This window comes from Pseudophryne corroboree, chromosome 1 (genome assembly GCF_028390025.1).
Source record: "Pseudophryne corroboree isolate aPseCor3 chromosome 1, aPseCor3.hap2, whole genome shotgun sequence".
NCBI classification, from domain to species: domain Eukaryota; kingdom Metazoa; phylum Chordata; class Amphibia; order Anura; family Myobatrachidae; genus Pseudophryne; species Pseudophryne corroboree.
Window position 1 is genome coordinate 1,166,976,949 of NC_086444.1, and position 20,057 is coordinate 1,166,997,005.

The 20,057-nt window shown below is 48.7% G+C and overlaps 1 protein-coding gene across 2 annotated transcripts in view; it reads right to left on the minus strand.

Annotated features, from left to right (window-relative positions):
* The window catches only part of LOC134929391 (charged multivesicular body protein 3), an 82,975-nt gene extending 63,363 nt beyond the window's left edge, over window positions 1–19,612 (minus strand). Inside the window, exons 1-4 of one of the 2 annotated variants that reach the window (XM_063925043.1) lie at window positions 19,397–19,612; window positions 10,853–11,115; window positions 8,813–8,952; window positions 121–236 (exon numbers count right to left, since the gene is read on the minus strand). In XM_063925043.1, coding sequence (XP_063781113.1) covers window positions 121–236; window positions 8,813–8,952; window positions 10,853–11,115; window positions 19,397–19,401 — 524 coding nt within the window. In that variant the 5' untranslated portion in view covers window positions 19,402–19,612. The remainder of the gene's footprint in view (window positions 1–120; window positions 237–8,812; window positions 8,953–10,852; window positions 11,116–19,396) is intronic. The other variant, XM_063925051.1, reaches the window with a different exon arrangement.
* Window positions 19,613–20,057: the final 445 nt, after the last annotated feature.

Below are 20,057 nucleotides of genomic sequence, written 5' to 3' on the forward strand. Positions count from 1 at the left end.
TAGCCGCTGTTCACATTACCTTAATAGGTGGCAAGCCATGAGGTCAGAGTTAGTTTGGGTTTCTAATTACATCATTTAATGCCAGATGTGCCAACGCTGTTTAGTACGGAGCCCACTCACCTGGGGTCGCTCGAGCAGTTGAAAGTTCCCGCACGGATGCCAAATTTAGTGACTTTTTTCACCATCTTCTCCCAGTGGACTCTGCTCACAAGAGGGCTCCGATCATTTGCAATCACCTGTAATGAGGGAGGTGAGTATCATGAACCCGAAACCAAAAACTGTAAGTAAAACGCCATGATGGATGGCAGAAGAAAAAAAAAAAAAAAAAAAAAAAGTACCTCCCAGTGCCAATTCCTAGCTTTCGCGCCACACGCCAGGGATATACAGGGATGGGATTATAATTAGAGATGAGCGGGTTCGGATTTACTCGGTTCTTAACGCCAGAATTATCGCAAGTTCTTTTTTTCTGGATTTTTCTTATTGGCTGACCAAAACGCGTGACGTCCGTGAGCCAATAAGGAGATTCGGGTAAATCAGAGTAAAACCGAACCCGCTCATCTCTAATTATAATGGCACTTGGAGTTTTGCACAATTCTTGCAATCTTCAGAACCTTGCCTCAAATATACCGCATTACAATGAGTATTTTCCCAATACCGCCCTTGTGATTTCCCCCACCTTATTTAGCAGCTGTCTTGATAATAAGTACATTAAAAGATGCTCAGCGTCATTGACTGTGTATAGGAGATTGCCTCCTGACTAGCCATACAGATATGTTACATCCATAATCCTTTTCTGTGTCTGTTTAGTAATACTGTGGATTTTGCAGCAGGCTCACTGATACGTACACACTAAGGGCCTAATTCAGACCTGATTGCAGCAGCCAATTTGTTAGCTAATGGGCAAAACCATTTGCACTGCAGGGGGGGCAGATATAACGCGCAGAGAGTTAGATTTGGGTGGGGTGTGTTTAAACTGAAATCTAAATTGCAGTGTAAAAATAAAGCAGCCAGTATTTACACTGCACAGAAACACAATAACCCACCCAAATCTAACTCTCTGCACATGTTATATCTCCCCCCCCCCCCCTGCAGTGCACATGGTTTTGCCCATTAGCTAACAAATTTGCTGCTGCGATCAGGTCTGAATTAGGCCCTATGGGGGGTAATTCTGAGTTGATCGCAGCAGGAATTTTGTTAGCAGTTGGGCAAAACCATGTGCACTGCAGGGGAGGCAGATAACATTTGCAGAGAGTTAGATTTGGGTGGGTTATATTGTTTCTGTGCAGGGTAAATAATACTGGCTGCTTTATTTTTACACTGCAATTTAGATTGAAGATTGAACACACCCCACCCAAATCTAACTCTCTCTGCACATGTTACTTCTGCCTCCCTGCAGTGCACATGGTTTTGCTCAACTGCTAACAAAGTTCCTGCTGCGATCAGGTCTGAATTACCCCCAATATCCATGGGATATACATGTTTGTAAAGGCACTGCGTGTGTCCTGTTCAGAGTATTGTCACACCTATAAACAAATATAAAGCAGTACAGAAGTCACATGCAGCACTCCCTACGAGTACACACAATGCCACGTCCCATGTGAAGACAGATGAGTCCATTCCAGATCTATTGTATAGAATGTAAACATATAACTGTAAAGTCCTGGAATGATGTATTGTAGGGGTGTATATTGTACACACTTATTACCCTTTTATCTAGCAGCACACGTGAGCTCTGTAACAGGAGCCGACACCGGGCAGATCCTGCAGTGACTGTACAATGTAGTCAGACAGGTTCCTGATGAACAACTGTAATCATTTCTCTACTGCTGCCAGCACGTGATGAGATTTACAAGGCGATGCTTCCACCTATTAACCCCAGATGTTCTTGTAGGGTTCACACAGAGCCGGTACTGCCAGGAGCATGGAGTGCTGCCTACAGACAACTTGCCCAGAGCAATGTCTGACGCTCCAAAAATGGATCTAGGACACTGGAACCTTCTCAGTGTATATTAGTAAGGGGCGTTTGACCGGGGTCAGAGAAGCAGATGGGGACAGAAGCTCAGGCAACCAATCAGACCATCTGAATGTTCAAAGTATTACAAAGTATTTCAGGGAATGTGTGTCACAATTGTGGGAACGTGTACGATTGTGTATACCAGGAGATGAAAGATGTGTCAGTGAGGACCGGGCTGCATGTGACAGGGGTAGTGACATGATGTGAGGAGGGGAATGGAGGCAGCAGGAAGCCACAGACTGACAGTTATATAGTGGAAGCAGCAGGGTCCCCCAGCAGCACAGAGTATATCAGGAGACGAGTGATGCGTCACTGAGGGCAGGGCATCATGTGACAGGGGTAGTGACATGATGTGAGGAGGAGAATGGAGGCAGTAGGAAGCCAGAGACTGACAGTTATATAGTGGAAGCAGCAGGGTCCCCCAGCAGCACAGAGTATATCAGGAGACGAGTGATGCGTCACTGAGGGCAGGGCATCATGTGACAGGGGTAGTGACATGATGTGAGGAGGAGAATGGAGGCAGTAGGAAGCCAGAGACTGACAGTTATATAGTGGAAGCAGCAGGGTCCTCAGCAGCACAGAGTATATCAGGAGACGAGTGTTGCGTCACTGAGGACCGGGCTACATGTGACAGGGGCAGTGACATGATGTGAGGAGGAGAATGGAGGCAGTAGGAAGCCAGAGACTGACAGTTCTATAGTGGAAGCAGCAGGGTCCTCAGCAGCACAGAGTATATCAGGAGACGAGTGATGCGTCACTGAGGACCGGGCTACATGTGACAGGGGTAGTGACATGATGTGAGGAGGAGAATGGAGGCAGTAGGAAGCCAGAGACTGACAGTTATATAGTGGAAGCAGCAGGGTCCTCAGCAGCACAGAGTATATCAGGAGACGAGTGTTGTGTCACTGAGGGCAGGGCTACATGTGACAGGGGCAGTGACATGATGTGAGGAGGAGAATGGAGGCAGTAGGAAGCCAGAGACTGACAGTTATATAGTGGAAGCAGCAGGGTCCCCCAGCAGCACAGAGTATATCAGGAGACGAGTGTTGCGTCACTGAGGACCGGGCTGCATGTGACAGGGGTAGTGACATGATGTGAGGAGGAGAATGGAGGCAGTAGGAAGCCAGAGACTGACAGTTCTATAGTGGAAGCAGCAGGGTCCTCAGCAGCACAGAGTATATCAGGAGACGAGTGATGCGTCACTGAGGACCGGGCTACATGTGACAGGGGTAGTGACATGATGTGAGGAGGAGAATGGAGGCAGTAGGAAGCCAGAGACTGACAGTTATATAGTGGAAGCAGCAGGGTCCTCAGCAGCACAGAGTATATCAGGAGACGAGTGTTGTGTCACTGAGGGCAGGGCTACATGTGACAGGGGCAGTGACATGATGTGAGGAGGAGAATGGAGGCAGTAGGAAGCCAGAGACTGACAGTTATATAGTGGAAGCAGCAGGGTCCCCCAGCAGCACAGAGTATATCAGGAGACGAGTGTTGCGTCACTGAGGACCGGGCTGCATGTGACAGGGGTAGTGACATGATGTGAGGAGGAGAATGGAGGCAGTAGGAAGCCAGAGACTGACAGTTCTATAGTGGAAGCAGCAGGGTCCTCAGCAGCACAGAGTATATCAGGAGACGAGTGATGCGTCACTGAGGACCGGGCTACATGTGACAGGGGTAGTGACATGATGTGAGGAGGAGAATGGAGGCAGTAGGAAGCCAGAGACTGACAGTTATATAGTGGAAGCAGCAGGGTCCCCCAGCAGCACAGAGTATATCAGGAGACGAGTGATGCGTCACTGAGGACAGGGCTACATGTGACAGGGGTAGTGACATGATGTGAGGAGGAGAATGGAGGCAGTAGGAAGCCACAGACTGACAGTTATATAGTGGAAGCAGCAGGGTCCTCAGCAGCACAGAGTATATCAGGAGACGAGTGTTGTGTCAGTGAGGACCGGGCTACATGTGACAGGGGTAGTGACATGATGTGAGGAGGAGAATGGAGGCAGTAGGAAGCCAGAGACTGACAGTTATATAGTGGAAGCAGCAGGGTCCCCCAGCAGTACAGAGTATATCAGGAGACGAGTGATGCGGCACTGAGGACCGGGCTACATGTGACAGGGGTAGTGACATGATGTGAGGAGGAGAATGGAGGCAGTAGGAAGCCAGAGACTGACAGTTATATGGTGGAAGCAGCAGGGTCCCCCAGCAGTACAGAGTATATCAGGAGACGAGTGATGCGTTGCTGAGGACCGGGCTACATGTGACAGGGGTAGTGACATGATGTGAGGAGGAGAATGGAGGCAGTAGGAAGCCAGAGACTGACAGTTATATAGTGGAAGCAGCAGGGTCCCCCAGCAGCACAGAGTATATCAGGAGACGAGTGGTGTGTCACTGAGGACCGGGCTACATGTGACAGGGGTAGTGACATGATGTGAGGAGGAGAATGGAGGCAGTAGGAAGCCAGAGACTGACAGTTATATAGTGGAAGCAGCAGGGTCCTCAGCAGCACAGAGTATATCAGGAGACGAGTGTTGCGTCACTGAGGACCGGGCTACATGTGACGAGGGTAGTGACATGATGTGAGGAGGAGAATGGAGGCAGTAGGAAGCCAGAGACTGACAGTTATATAGTGGAAGCAGCAGGGTCCCCCAGCAGCACAGAGTATATCAGGAGACGAGTGTTGTGTCAGTGAGGACCGGGCTACATGTGACAGGGGTAGTGACATGATGTGAGGAGGAGAATGGAGGCAGTAGGAAGCCAGAGACTGACAGTTCTATAGTGGAAGCAGCAGGGTCCTCAGCAGCACAGAGTATATCAGGAGACGAGTGATGCGGCACTGAGGGCAGGGCTACATGTGACAGGGGTAGTGACATGATGTGAGGAGGGGAATGGAGGCAGTAGGAAGCCAGAGACTGACAGTTGTATAGTGGAAGCAGCAGGGTCCTCAGCAGCACAGAGTATATCAGGAGACGAGTGTTGTGTCAGTGAGGACCGGGCTACATGTGACAGGGGTAGTGACATGATGTGAGGAGGAGAATGGAGGCAGTAGGAAGCCAGAGACTGACAGTTATATAGTGGAAGCAGCAGGGTCCCCCAGCAGTACAGAGTATATCAGGAGACGAGTGATGCGTTGCTGAGGACAGGGCTACATGTGACAGGGGTAGTGACATGATGTGAGGAGGAGAATGGAGGCAGTAGGAAGCCAGAGACTGACAGTTATATAGTGGAAGCAGCAGGGTCCCCCAGCAGCACAGAGTATATCAGGAGACGAGTGTTGTGTCAGTGAGGACCGGGCTACATGTGACAGGGGTAGTGACATGATGTGAGGAGGAGAATGGAGGCAGTAGGAAGCCAGAGACTGACAGTTCTATAGTGGAAGCAGCAGGGTCCTCAGCAGCACAGAGTATATCAGGAGACGAGTGATGCGTTGCTGAGGACAGGGCTACATGTGACAGGGGTAGTGACATGATGTGAGGAGGAGAATGGAGGCAGTAGGAAGCCAGAGACTGACAGTTATATAGTGGAAGCAGCAGGGTCCCCCAGCAGCACAGAGTATATCAGGAGACGAGTGTTGTGTCAGTGAGGACCGGGCTACATGTGACAGGGGTAGTGACATGATGTGAGGAGGAGAATGGAGGCAGTAGGAAGCCAGAGACTGACAGTTATATAGTGGAAGCAGCAGGGTCCTCAGCAGCACAGAGTATATCAGGAGACGAGTGTTGTGTCAGTGAGGACCGGGCTACATGTGACAGGGGTAGTGACATGATGTGAGGAGGAGAATGGAGGCAGTAGAAAGCCAGAGACTGACAGTTCTATAGTGGAAGCAGCAGGGTCCTCAGCAGCACAGAGTATATCAGGAGACGAGTGATGCGGCACTGAGGGCAGGGCTACATGTGACAGGGGTAGTGACATGATGTGAGGAGTGGGATGGAGGACAGGGTCCCTAAGCAATAGCAATAGGAGATGCCTGACACAATAATGTAGGTGGGTTGTGGTGCAATCCCTATAAGAAACCAATACAGCCAAGATGAGGGAATGAAGCTTCTCTATGTTTTGAAATTACAGTACCAGTGACTTACTCTATAGCAAAAAGTTGTACATGTTTGAACAATTAGTAAATCCCAATTAATAAATCCCAATTAATATTAACAATTACCGATTTCTGCAAACTCAGAAAATGCTTCAACCTCCCTGCTGTATTCCCTACATTCAGGTGGCTTTAATATATATACCTATATTACTTCTGAAGATAAATAGGAATGCGATTATATCCAGTACTAATTAATTAAGTGTTATTGGCTTGCTGTGATCCTGTTGCCTGAGGAGGCAGTTCACAAAACAGCTGCCTCCCCAGTGTGTGACAGGCATCCTTTAAGTGGACCTTGCTATTCTGTATGTGTGTAATATAATAAAATATATATATCTATATATATATATATATATATATCTATATATATATATATATCTATATCTATCTATACATATAATAGGAATTTATCTGCGCTGTCCTCAGAAATTGTGTTACGGTCAGTCGTGGCTGTTGTCCCTAAAAAGACCCCATATAGCATGGGGAAAAGGAGGGGTGCGGTTAAAACATACCTTTAATGTTACATGTAACTTGTGCTGACTGCCTGAACCCAGGGTTCAGGGCATCCGGATGATAGACAGACAGAGTCTAAGTCAACAGGTATAAAAGGTTGACACACAAATGGTCCGCACTTTTTTTTTTTACATGTTTTTCCAACATTTGCTAGATTTACTATCCTCGTGGACTACGACCGGGAATAGCAACTTGTGGCCAGCTAGTGGAGCGAGCCCTTCATGCCTGCAGCGTGGTGAGTGACGTGAGCACGCGAGGCTATACCTTTTTACTGCTGATCGTCATGTATTACTAAACATACAATATGTGACCCAAAAAACATGCGTCGACCATGTAATTTCGACCTTTTGAACCTGTCAACCTAACCCACAGTAGACCTCTTATCTGCTGACCTTATGCATGTCAACCATTTGGTGTCGCCCTATTGACTGTCAGCCTAAATACTGTAGATCTTCCATACCACACTTGGGGAACTAGCCAATGAGAATTCGGGAGGGGGAGGGGGGGTTAGAACTGAAGTTGAGCGATAATGACTAATGACTTGTCAGTACAGGATGTACAGGGCCTGATTCCGAGTCACTCGCTACGTACATGTCGTACATAGTCGTGCGATTTTTCTGTGCACGTGTCTAACTGGCGCCGCGTCCATACATCCCGGTTGTGTTAGGACACATTCACAGTTTAGGTTTAAGGTGCGTAGACAGAGGCACACAGTGACTATGTACTGGGCGTTCTTGGATGATGATTTGGAGGGTCTGCTACTTAGACGCAGGGAGTGGTAATTCAGGATCTACAGACTCTGACAGTCCCGGCACAGTCCGATGCACAGCTGTACACCATGGAAGGGCACAGTCCAGTGCACAGCTGTACACCATGGAAGGGCACAGTCCAGTGCACAGCTGTACACCATGGAAAGGCACAGTCCGATGCACAGCTGTACACCATGGAAGGGCACAGTCCAGTGCACAGCTGTACACCATGTAAGGGCACAGATGCACAGCTGTACACCATGGAAGGGCACAGTCTGATGCACAGCTGTACACCATGGAAAGGCACAGTCTGATGCACAGCTGTACACCAGGGAAGGGCACAGTCTGATGCACAGCTGTACACCAGGGAAGGGCACAGTCTGATGCACAGCTGTACACCAGGGAAGGGCACAGTCTGATGCACAGCTGTACACCAGGGAAGGGCACAGTCTGATGCACAGCTGTACACCAGGGAAGGGCACAGTCTGATGCACAGCTGTACACCAGGGAAGGGCACAGTCTGATGCACAGCTGTACACCAGGGAAGGGCACAGTCTGATGCACAGCTGTACACCAGGGAAGGGCACAGTCTGATGCACAGCTGTACACCAGGGAAGGGCACAGTCTGATGCACAGCTGTACACCAGGGAAGGGCACAGTCTGATGCACAGCTGTACACCAGGGAAGGGCACAGTCTGATGCACAGCTGTACACCAGGAAAGGGCACAGTCTGATGCACAGCTGTACACCAGGAAAGGGCACAGTCTGATGCACAGCTGAGCTGTACACCATGGAAAGGCACAGTCTGATGCACAGCTGTACACCAGGGAAGGGCACAGTCTGATGTACAGCTGTACACCATGGAAAGGCACAGTCCGATGCACAGCTGTACACCAGGGAAGGGTACAGTACAATGCACAGCTGTACACCAGGGAAGGGCACAGTCTGATGCAGAGCTGTACACCATGGAAAGGCACAGTCCGATGCACAGCTGTACACCAGGGAAGGGTACAGTCCAATGCACAGCTGTACACCATGGAAGGGCACAGTCTGATGCACAGCTGTACACCAGGGAAGGGCACAGTCTGATACACAGCTGTACACCAGGGAAGGGTGCAGTCCAATGCACAGCTGTACACCAGGGAAGGGCACAGTCTGATGCACAGCTGTACACCAGGGAAGGGTGCAGTCCAATGCACAGCTGTACACCATGGAAAGGCACAGTCTGATGCACAGCTGTACACCAGGGAAGGGTACAGTCCAATGCACAGCTGTACACCAGGGAAGGGGTTTGTGTTGACGTGCCCTTAGCGTAAAGACGCAGAGGTGAGACCGGCATAAGACAGGGAGGAAGCTGATCCCGACTCAGCATCAGGCCAATAATCTATAAATAGTGTCAGCACTGAAATGAGGTACATAGCCAGTAACACAATACGTAAAGCAAGGTACCTGCACCAGCCAGATGCCATCTTTTGTGTCTTCTACCAGCTCATAGAAGTGCATTTCTCCACTGAAATTAGTGCTGGATCCGGCTTCCAAGGCCTCCTCTTCTTTTAAGGCAGAGTACAACTCTCCTTCCATAAGATCCCCTGTTAATCACAGTCAGAAAATGTAAACAGGAGCAAGAACCACAATTATAACTATATACTCCATATACTAACACACTACAGATCCCACCCACCGTGCCCTGTCCCCACACTAACACACTACAGATCCCACCCACCACGCCCTGTCCCCACACTAACACACTACAGATCCCAACCACCACGCCCTGTCCCCACACTAACACACTACAGATCCCACCCACTACGCCCTGTCCCCACACTAACACACTACAGATCCCACCCACTACGCCCTGTCCCCACACTAACACACTACAGATCCCACCCACTACGCCCTGTCCCCACACTAACACACTACAGATCCCACCCACCGAACCCTGTCCCCACACTAACACACTACAGATCCCACCCACTACGCCCTGTCCCCACACTAACACACTACAGATCCCACCCACCGAACCCTGTCCCCACACTAACACACTACAGATCCCACCCACTACGCCCTGTCCCCACACTAACACACTACAGATCCCACCCACCGCGCCCTGTCTCCACACTAACACTACAGATCCCACCCACAGCACCCTGTCCCCACACTACAGATCCCACCCACCGCGCCATGTCCCCACACTACAGATCCCACCCACCGCGCCCTGTCCCTGCACTCACTAAATTAAAATGATAATTCTGTTAAAATAAATAAAACCAACTTACTAGGAGTGCTTTAGTTCCTAAACAGACTTTTTTTTTTTTTATTAAACCCCTAAAGCTCCACGCGCTCTATATTATTGGTGCCCGAGAGCCAACTTCATGCTCCTTGTATGCAGCCAAGCAAAAGTGGGACGTGCAGTCATTTGTGCGGAGCCAGCGCACAAGTCAATAACACAGGGACACCCCTAGATGTGCTCCGTCAGCTCATTTAAATAATCCTGCACTGAAAACTAAATCCCTGTGTTTCAACTTGAGCACAAAACTAGGAGAAGCATGCACTGATCCGCCCACGTCCTACTGCTGGAAAGCGAGAACACCCTCTATGTGTCTGAGGGGAAAAATATACATGGAAATGAGGTGTAAATTAAGAAATGAAAATATATCTACCAAGGGCCTTATTCAGAGTTGTCAAGCAAACCAAAAAAAAGCACACAAATGGGCAAAATCATTCTGCACTGTAGGTGGGGCAGATGTAACATGTGCAGAGAAAGTTAGATTTGGGTGGGGTGTGTTCAAACTGAAATCTAAATTGCAGTGTAAAAATACAGCAGCCAGTATTTACCCTGCACAGAAACAAAATAACCCACCCAAATCTAACTCTCTCTGCACGTTACCTCTCCACCGATCAACCCCTGTATACCTTGCTTTGGGTAATCCGGACTGGTCATAAATACGGTATTTATTTGACATCCGGCGTTGTTGAGCCTGATGTATGTGTAAGCACTGCAGAGTTATTTCCAAACCGTGGAGCAGATGTATTAAGCCTGGAGAAGTGATAAAGCAGTGATATGTGCAAGGTGATAACGCACCAGCCAATCAGCTCCTAACTGTAAATTTACATATTGGAGCTGATTGGCTGGTGCGTTATCACCTTCTACTTATCACTGCTTTATCACTTCTCCAGGCTTAATACATCTGCCCCACCTGTTTAATACCGGATATTCCCTTACAAAGCTATTTACACCAGTAACTCCGATACTCATTATTACATCATCAACAGGTGCTGAAAAATCCCTTGCAAGTTGTCACCTCACAACATAGTAAAAAAGTCATGGTTATTAAAAGATAAATTGCTTAGAAACAAACAAACCAAAAAAATCTGCACAAAGAAGACGGCATACCGAAAAATGAAATGGATGTGGAGTAACACTGACGCCTATGGTTAACTTTTCAAAAACAGTTTACATAAGAGCAACAATATTTTTGATACACTGACCAGATCTTTCCACCAGCTCCCGGACATCTCTCTTCTCCGGGAGCCCTGAATACCCCAGTCCACGGCATTCTAGGATGGTCTTTAGCTGGTGGAAGCTTAACGTCACCGGGTCCAGAAGCTGGCTGGCAAAGATGCCCGTCTCATACCATACTATGGTCTCAAAAAACCTTGCCAGGATGAAGAGGATGAGGAAGTACAGGAGCAGAAGAAACAATTTCAACCACATCTTGCCAGTCTTGGAGGAGGAGATCTTCAGCCCTGCCCTGGAGAAAGAGGAGGTATAAGCTCCAACAGTCCAAGCCAAGCACAGGACCACACATGTGCAACCGTCTGTAGGGATCGTTATCTAATAAACTCAACTTCCTTTCTAGAGGCTGCCAACTTCCTTTCTAGAGGCTGCCGAGCAGACAGATAACAACAAAGTACTTAACCTATTGATTCACATGCCATGAATGTAATGAGCAACTTGTTGCTTTTCCTATGAGTTATGTTGGAGACATGTGAAGAAAAAAATCTAACGAGTGGATGTTAATAAACCAGGCAGGAGCATTTAATGCAATTAAATAAAGCCGGCCGCATCATACACTGAACTGAGAGTAGGGGGCTGGCCTTTGATTCTGAGGGCTACTTCAATAACCATGAGAATGCAGCCAGTCAGCATTGTGGGGGTCCCCACCTCAATAGTCTCTGTGCGCGTGGACCCTCTAAATGTTACCCGTTGTGGAGCGAGCAGGTGACGTCAGAGCTGTGACGCAGAGGAGCATGGGCCGTGAGCGTCACAATTAGGAAGTATGCAAGAGCTCTGGAGTTATTTTTAATGATTAAACATGCCCAGCCTATGAGGAAGAGGTGTGTGTTCTCAGGGCGGCTGGCATTCAATGTGGACGCTCCAGGAAAAATTAGACACATTGTGGGGCTGATAAAAAATTTGTAAAAGAGCAAAAAAAAAAAAAAAAGTAACTTTACAACTTGGTAAAACCGTTCTGCACTGCAGGTGGGGCAGATGTAACGGGTGTGATACAGGGGGGCAGTGGTCACATGACCCACACTGGCAACCCGACAATTAGAATGCCGACAGGGGACAGGGTCAGTATTTTACCCCTCCCCTGCCCCCCTACCCTAACCCGTCTGGGGTGGGTGCTAGGGCTAAGATAGTGGTGGTGGTGGTGGCTAGGGCTAAGATTTCTATGGCTAACCTCCCTTTAGTGCCTGACCCTAACTTCCCCCCGGGCCCTAACCCTAGCCTCGATACTTACCTTCAGGATGTCGGTGGTCGGTGTTCCAGCACCGGGATTCAGAGTGGTGTTCTGACCGCCGGGATGCATCGTAACATGTGCAGAGAGATTTAAATCTGAGAGTGGCATGTAAAAATGTGTGGGCTACATGCAAAAGCAGCCACTTTTTACCCTGCATGCAAACATTATATAAATAATTAAATGTATATGCACCCATTGCAGTGATTTACTCTTCTTTTTTTCTTTGCACCCCACTTTGAATCAGCCCCTAAACGAGTGGCACAATGACTCCTGTGCACACAATGACTGCCTTCCGTTGTGTGTTAGTGACAGGTAAACATTAAGTGCTACAGTATGTCACCACTAAGTGCTCATGTAATCTCTTTTCAATTTTATACCTTCAGTGCAAAACGGATGTATATAATAATGATTTAAATACAGATATCATTATGATGATATACACACATATTACATATAGACACGAAAAAATGAATGAAGAGCAACCATGTAAAATAGTTTAGTGATCACCACAGTTTTAACTCTCTGCTATCCCAGCAGGTAACGGCAAACCGCATTTACCAGCGGCGGCTCGTGAGTGAAGGACGCAGGACCCCCCACACCTGATTTCTACACAGGGGAGCTAAAGCTATAAGCATATGGACCTACACCTCAACGTCAGGTCCCACTGTTGCCAGAGGGATCATTAAATGGGATTGGGTATGCGTGACTGGCGGTCAGGAGAACACTGGTGGAATCCTTGCTGGGCCTTGTGGCGCTCGCCACACTTCTGACTCCCACGAGTGGGAATAGTCCCTGTTAGTCGTCATACCGATTGTCGGGACTGTAAGGGGGCGGAATTCCAACATCAGTATTGTGACCGGCGATCTCCTGCCCGCCATTCATGTAACTGCCTCCCCATGAAATAATAGCACCATACATAGGCTTACCATACTATCCCTTTAAATCGGGACACTCATGCATTACACAGGTTCTGTGGCTGGCTGACTTCAAGCCTACATTTCACCTGGTTTTAATCAGCCGCAGAACCTGTGTAATCCATGAGTGTCCTGGTGTAAAGGGATAGTAAGGTAAGCCTAACCATAGAGCGTGGCACATCTACAGGATCCCTTATCTGAAAACCCATATTCCAGAGAGCTCAGAGACAAAGGTCCTACAGCCGCTATGGCACAGCACAGTGCAGGTTACTTGTCACACAGCAACATGTGCATATCTATAGGCTTACCACACTATCCCTTTAAACCGCTACACTCATGAATTACACAGGTTCTGGGGTTGGCTGACTTCAACCCTGTATTTCACCTGGTTCTAATCAGCCACAGAACCTGTGTAATCTATGAGCGTCCCAGTATAAAGGGATAGTATGGTGTGTGTGTGTGTGTATATAATAAGAATTTACTTACCGATAATTCTATTTCTCGGAGTCCGTAGTGGATGCTGGGGTTCCTGAAAGGACCATGGGGAATAGCGGCTCCGCAGGAGACAGGGCACAAAAAAGTAAAGCTTTACTAGGTCAGGTGGTGTGCACTGGCTCCTCCCCCTATGACCCTCCTCCAGACTCCAGTTAGGTACTGTGCCCGGACGAGCATACACAATAAGGGAGGCATTTTGAATCCCGGGTAAGACTCATACCAGCCACACCAATCACACCGTACAACTTGTGATCTAAACCCAGTTAACAGTATGACAACAGAAAGGGCCTCTTAAAGATGGCTCCTTAACAATAACCCGAATTAGTTAACAATAACTATGTACAAGTATTGCAGATAATCCGCACTTGGGATGGGCGCCCAGCATCCACTACGGACTCCGAGAAATAGAATTATCGGTAAGTAAATTCTTATTTTCTCTATCGTCCTAAGTGGATGCTGGGGTTCCTGAAAGGACCATGGGGATTATACCAAAGCTCCCAAACGGGCGGGAGAGTGCGGATGACTCTGCAGCACCGAATGAGAGAACTCCAGGTCCTCCTTTGCCAGGGTATCAAATTTGTAAAATTTTACAAACGTGTTCTCCCCCGACCACGTAGCTGCTCGGCAGAGTTGTAATGCCGAGACCCCTCGGGCAGCCGCCCAAGATGAGCCCACCTTCCTTGTGGAGTGGGCTTTTACAGTTTTAGGCTGTGGCAGGCCTGCCACAGAATGTGCAAGTTGAATTGTGTTACAAATCCAACGAGCAATCGACTGCTTAGAAGCAGGTGCGCCCAACTTGTTGGGTGCATACAATATAAACAGCGAGTCAGATTTTCTGACTCCAGCCGTCCTTGCAATGTATATTTTTAAAGCTCTGACAACGTCCAACAACTTGGAGTCCTCCAAGTCGCTAGTGGCCGCAGGCACCACAATAGGTTGGTTCAGATGAAATGCTGATACCACTTTAGGGAGAAAATGCGGACGAGTCCGCAGTTCTGCCCTATCCGAATGGAAGATTAGATAAGGACTTTTATAAGATAAAGCCGCCAATTCAGATACTCTCCTGGCAGAGGCCAGGGCTAGTAACATAGTCACTTTCAATGTGAGATATTTCAAATCCACCTTTTTCAATGGTTCAAACCAATGGGATTTGAGGAAATCTAAAACTACATTTAGATCCCACGGTGCCACCGGAGGCACCACAGGAGGCTGTATATGCAGTACTCCCTTGACAAAAGTCTGGACCTCAGGGACAGAGGCCAATTCTTTTTGGAAGAATATTGACAGGGCCGAAATTTGAACCTTAATGGATCCCAATTTGAGACCCATAGATAATCCTGCTTGCAGGAAATGTAGGAAACGACCCAGTTGGAATTCCTCCGTCGGAACCCTCCGATCCTCGCACCACGCTACATATTTTCGCCAAATGCGGTGATAATGTTTCACGGTGACTTCCTTCCGTGCCTTAATCAAGGTAGGAATGACTTCTTCTGGAATGCCTTTCCCTTTTAGGATCTGGCGTTCAACCGCCATGCCGTCAAACGCAGCCGCGGTAAGTCTTGAAAAAGACAGGGACCCTGCTGTAGCAGGTCCCTTCTCAGAGGTAGAGGCCACGGTTCGTCCGTGAGCATCTCTTGAAGTTCCGGATACCAAGTCCTTCTCGGCCAATCCGGAACCACTAGTATTGTTCTTACTCTTCTTTGCCGTATGATCTTCAATACCTTTGGTATGAGCGGCAGAGGAGGAAACACATACACTGACTGGTACACCCAAGGAGTTACCAGTGCGTCCACAGCTATTGCCTGTGGATCTCTTGACCTGGCGCAATATTTGTCCAGTTTCTTGTTGAGGCGAGACGCCATCATGTCTACAATTGGTCTTTCCCAACGGTCTATTAACATGTTGAAGACTTCTGGATGTAGACCCCACTCTCCCGGATGAAGATCGTGTCTGCTGAGGAAGTCTGCTTCCCAGTTGTCCACGCCCGGGATGAACACTGCTGACAGTGCTATCACGTGATTCTCCGCCCAGCGAAGAATCTTGGCAGCTTCTGCCATTGCACTCCTGCTTCTTGTGCCGCCCTGCCTGTTTACATGGGCGACCGCCGTGATGTTGTCCGACTGAATCAACACCGGCTTTCCTTGCAGGAGAAGTTCCGCCTGGCTTAGAGCATTGTAGATTGCTCTTAGTTCCAGAATGTTTATGTGAAGAGACTTTTCCAGACTCGTCCATACTCCCTGGAAGTTTCTTCCTTGTGTGACTGCTCCCCAGCCTCTCAGGCTGGCGTCCGTGGTCACCAGGATCCAATCCTGAATGCCGAATCTGCGGCCTTCTAATAGGTGAGCCTTCTGCAACCACCACAGAAGTGACACCCTTGTCTTTGGTGACAGGGTTATTCGCAGGTGCATCTGCAGATGCGACCCTGACCATTTGTCCAACAGATCCCTTTGGAATATTCTTGCATGGAATCTGCCGAATGGAATTGCTTCGTAAGAAGCCACCATTTTTCCCAGGACTCTTGTGCATTGATGTACTGACACTTTTCCTGGTTTTAGGAGGTTCCTGACCAGATCGGATAACTCCTTGGCTTTTTCCTCTGGAAGGAAAACCTTTTTCTGAACCGTGTCCAGAATCATTCCTAGGAACAGCAGACGAGTTGTCGGGATTAAATGGGATTTTGGAATATTCAGAATCCACCCGTGTTGTCTTAGCACCTCTTGAGATAGTGCTAAAGCTGTCTCCAGCTGTTCTCTGGACCTTGCCCTTATTAGGAGATCGTCCAAGTATGGGATAACTAATACGCCTTTTCTTCGAAGAAGAATCATCATCTCGGCCATTACCTTGGTAAAGACCCGAGGCGCCGTGGACAATCCGAACGGCAGCGTCTGAAACTGATAGTGACAGTTTTGAACAATGAACCTGAGGTACCCCTGGTGTGCGGGGTAAATCGGAACGTGTAGATACGCATCCTTGATGTCCAAGGATACCATAAAGTCCCCTTCTTCCAGGTTCGCTATCACTGCTCTGAGTGACTCCATCTTGAACTTGAACTTTTTTATGTAGAGGTTCAAGGACTTCAGATTTAGAATAGGCCTTACCGAGCCATCCGGCTTCGGTACCACAAATAGAGTGGAATAATACCCCTTTCCTTGTTGTAATAGGGGTACTTTGACTATCACCTGCTGAGCGTACAGCTTGTGAATGGCTTCCAACACCCTCTCCCTTTCGGAAGAGACGGTTGGTAAGGCAGACTTCAGGAAACGATGAGGAGGATCCGTCTCTAATTCCAACCTGTACCCCTGAGATATTATCTGCAGGATCCAGGGGTCTACCTGCGAGTGAGCCCACTGCGCGCTGTAATTTTTGAGACGGCCCCCCACTGTCCCCGAGTCCGCTTGAGAGGCCCCAGCGTCATGCTGAGGTTTTTGCAGGAGCCGGGGAGGGCTTCTGTTCCTGGGAAGGAGCTGCCTGTTGGTGTCTCTTCCCTCTTCCTCTGCCTCCTGGCAGGTACGACAAGCCCTTTGCTCTCTTATTTTTGTAGGAGCGAAAAGGCTGCGGTTGAAAGGTCGGTGCCTTTCTCTGTTGGGGAGTGACTTGAGGTAAAAAAGTGGATTTCCCGGCAGTAGCCGTGGCCACCAAGTCTGATAGACCAACTCCAAATAACTCCTCCCCTTTATACGGCAAAACCTCCATGTGACGTTTTGAATCCGCATCGCCTGTCCACTGTCGTGTCCATAAGGCTCTTCTGGCTGAAATGGACATAGCACTCATCCGAGATGCCAGTGTGCAAATATCCCTCTGTGCATCACGCATATAGATAAATGCATCCTTTATTTGTTCTAACGACAGTAAAACATTGTCCCTATCTAGGGTATCAATATTTTCAATCAGGGATTCTGACCAAACTACTCCAGCACTGCACATCCAGGCAGTTGCTATAGCTGGTCGTAGTATAACACCTGCATGTGTGTATATATTCTTTTGAATAACTTCCATCTTTCTATCTGATGGATCCTTAAGTGCGGCCGTCTCAGGAGAGGGTAACGCCACTTGTTTGGATAAGCGTGTGAGCGCCTTGTCCACCTTAGGGGGTGTTTCCCAGCGCGCCCTAACCTCTGGCGGGAAAGGGTATAATGCCAATAACTTTTTTGAAATTATCAACTTTTTATCAGGAGCAACCCACGCTTCATCACACACGTCATTTAATTCTTCTGATTCAGGAAAAACTGTTTGTAGTTTTTTCACACCATACATAATACCCTGTTTTACGGTATCTGTAGTATCAGCTAAATGTAACGTCTCCTTCATTGCCAAAATCATATAACGTGTGGCCCTACTGGAAAATACGTTTGAATTTCTACCGTCGTCACTGGAATCAGTGCCCGTGTCTGGGTCTGTGTCGACCGACTGAGGCAAAGGGCGTTTTACAGCCCCTGACGGTGTTTGAGGCGCCTGGACAGGCATTAATTGATTGTCCGGCCGCCTCATGTCCTCAACTGACTGTTTAAGGGAAGATAAACCATCACGTAATTCCACAAATAAAGGCATCCATTCTGGTGTCGACCCCCTGGGGGGTGACATCTGCATATTTGGCAATTGCTCCGCCTCCACACCAATATCGTCCTCATACATGTCGACACCACGTACCGACACACACCGCAAACTCACAGGGAATGCTCTAATGAAGACAGGACCCACTAGCCCTTTTGGGGAGACAGAGGGAGAGTCTGCCAGCACACACCACAAAGCGCTATATATACAAGGGATATCCTTATATTAAGTGCTCCCTTATAGCTGCTTTAATATATATATATATATAGCCATTAATGTGCCCCCCCTCTCTGTTTTACCCTGTTTCTGTAGTGCAGTGCAGGGGAGAGACCTGGGAGCCGTTCTGACCAGCGGAGCTGTGACAGAAAATGGCGCCGTGTGCTGAGGAGATAGGCCCCGCCCCTTTTTCGGCGGGTTCTTCTCCCGCTATTTTTCCAGTCAGGCAGGGGTTAAATATCTCCATATAGCCCCTATGGGCTATATGTGAGGTATTTTTAGCCTTGTATAAGGTTTATATTTGCCTCTCAGAGCGCCCCCCCCCAGCGCTCTGCACCCTCAGTGACTGCCCAGTGAAGTGTGCTGAGAGGAAAATGGCGCACAGCTGCAGTGCTGTGCGCTACCTTATGAAGACTGAGGAGTCTTCAGCCGCCGGTTTCCGGACCTCTTCACGCTTCAGCATCTGCAAGGGGGTCGGCGGCGCGGCTCCGGGACCGGACTCCACGGCTGGGCCTGTGTTCGATCCCTCTGGAGCTAATGGTGTCCAGTAGCCAAGCAGCAAATCCACTCTGCATGCAGGTGAGTTTACTACTTTCCCCCTAAGTCCCACGTTGCAGTGATCCTGTTGCCAGCAGGACTCACTGTAAAGAAAAAAACCTAAACTAAACTTTCTCTAAGCAGCTCTTTAGGAGAGCCACCTAGATTGCACCCTTCTCGTTCGGGCACAAAATCTAACTGGAGTCTGGAGGAGGGTCATAGGGGGAGGAGCCAGTGCACACCACCTGACCTAGTAAAGCTTTACTTTTTTGTGCCCTGTCTCCTGCGGAGCCGCTATTCCCCATGGTCCTTTCAGGAACCCCAGCATCCACTTAGGACGATAGAGAAATATATATATATATATATATATATATATATATATATATATATATATATATATACACACACACACACTATAGACCTACACACAGCAGGATATGGAGCACAAGGTAAGAGAACCCCCACCCCTCTCCCCATACAGGTGACAGCCCCCCACCCACACAGGGGGTTCATGCTGTGCCTGGGGGGACAGGGAAGGACAGTCTGAGCTGACCCCTCATGGACCCAGCGCTCACCACATCGGCGGCCGGAGTGGACGGCGGCTCAGGTGCTGCGGGGATGGGGATCCCGCTCCATCCCCCGCTGCCGGGGCTACTGCTGCTGCTGACACCGGTGATGATGGGACCTCCGGGCTGTCTGCGATCAGCTGAGCAACAAGACAATCTGTGACGTCACCGCCACCCCTGACCCCGGCTGTGTGTGTGTGTGAGGGGGCGGGGAGTGATCATAGAGTGCGGGAGAGGCTGGGATAGACAAGCCGAGGAGGGGGCAATAGAGATGGCCGGCTGTAGGAAAACAAGATGTGGGGCTGGAGACAGTGGGGGAAGTGTATTTTGAGGGTAGGATGGGATTAGTGGCACAGTCACACAGTGCAGAGAGGCAGCAGATATATCACACCCTGAGACTAGCAGGGACAGAGCCCAGACATGCATTGCATAGTCACAGCCTTAGGGACAGCCCTTGTCAGTGTGCTACACGGGTTCCAATGTATAGATCTCTAGGTAGCCAGTCAATAGGTCAACATCATATGGTCAACATGCATTAAGTTGACATGGTCAAAATGTCAACAGGTAAAAAGTATATAGTAGGTAAGGTCTGCTGGTACAAAGGTCAACATGGCAATGGTCGACACATACGGTTGACACACTTTTTTTTTTTTTCCAACTACCATCCACG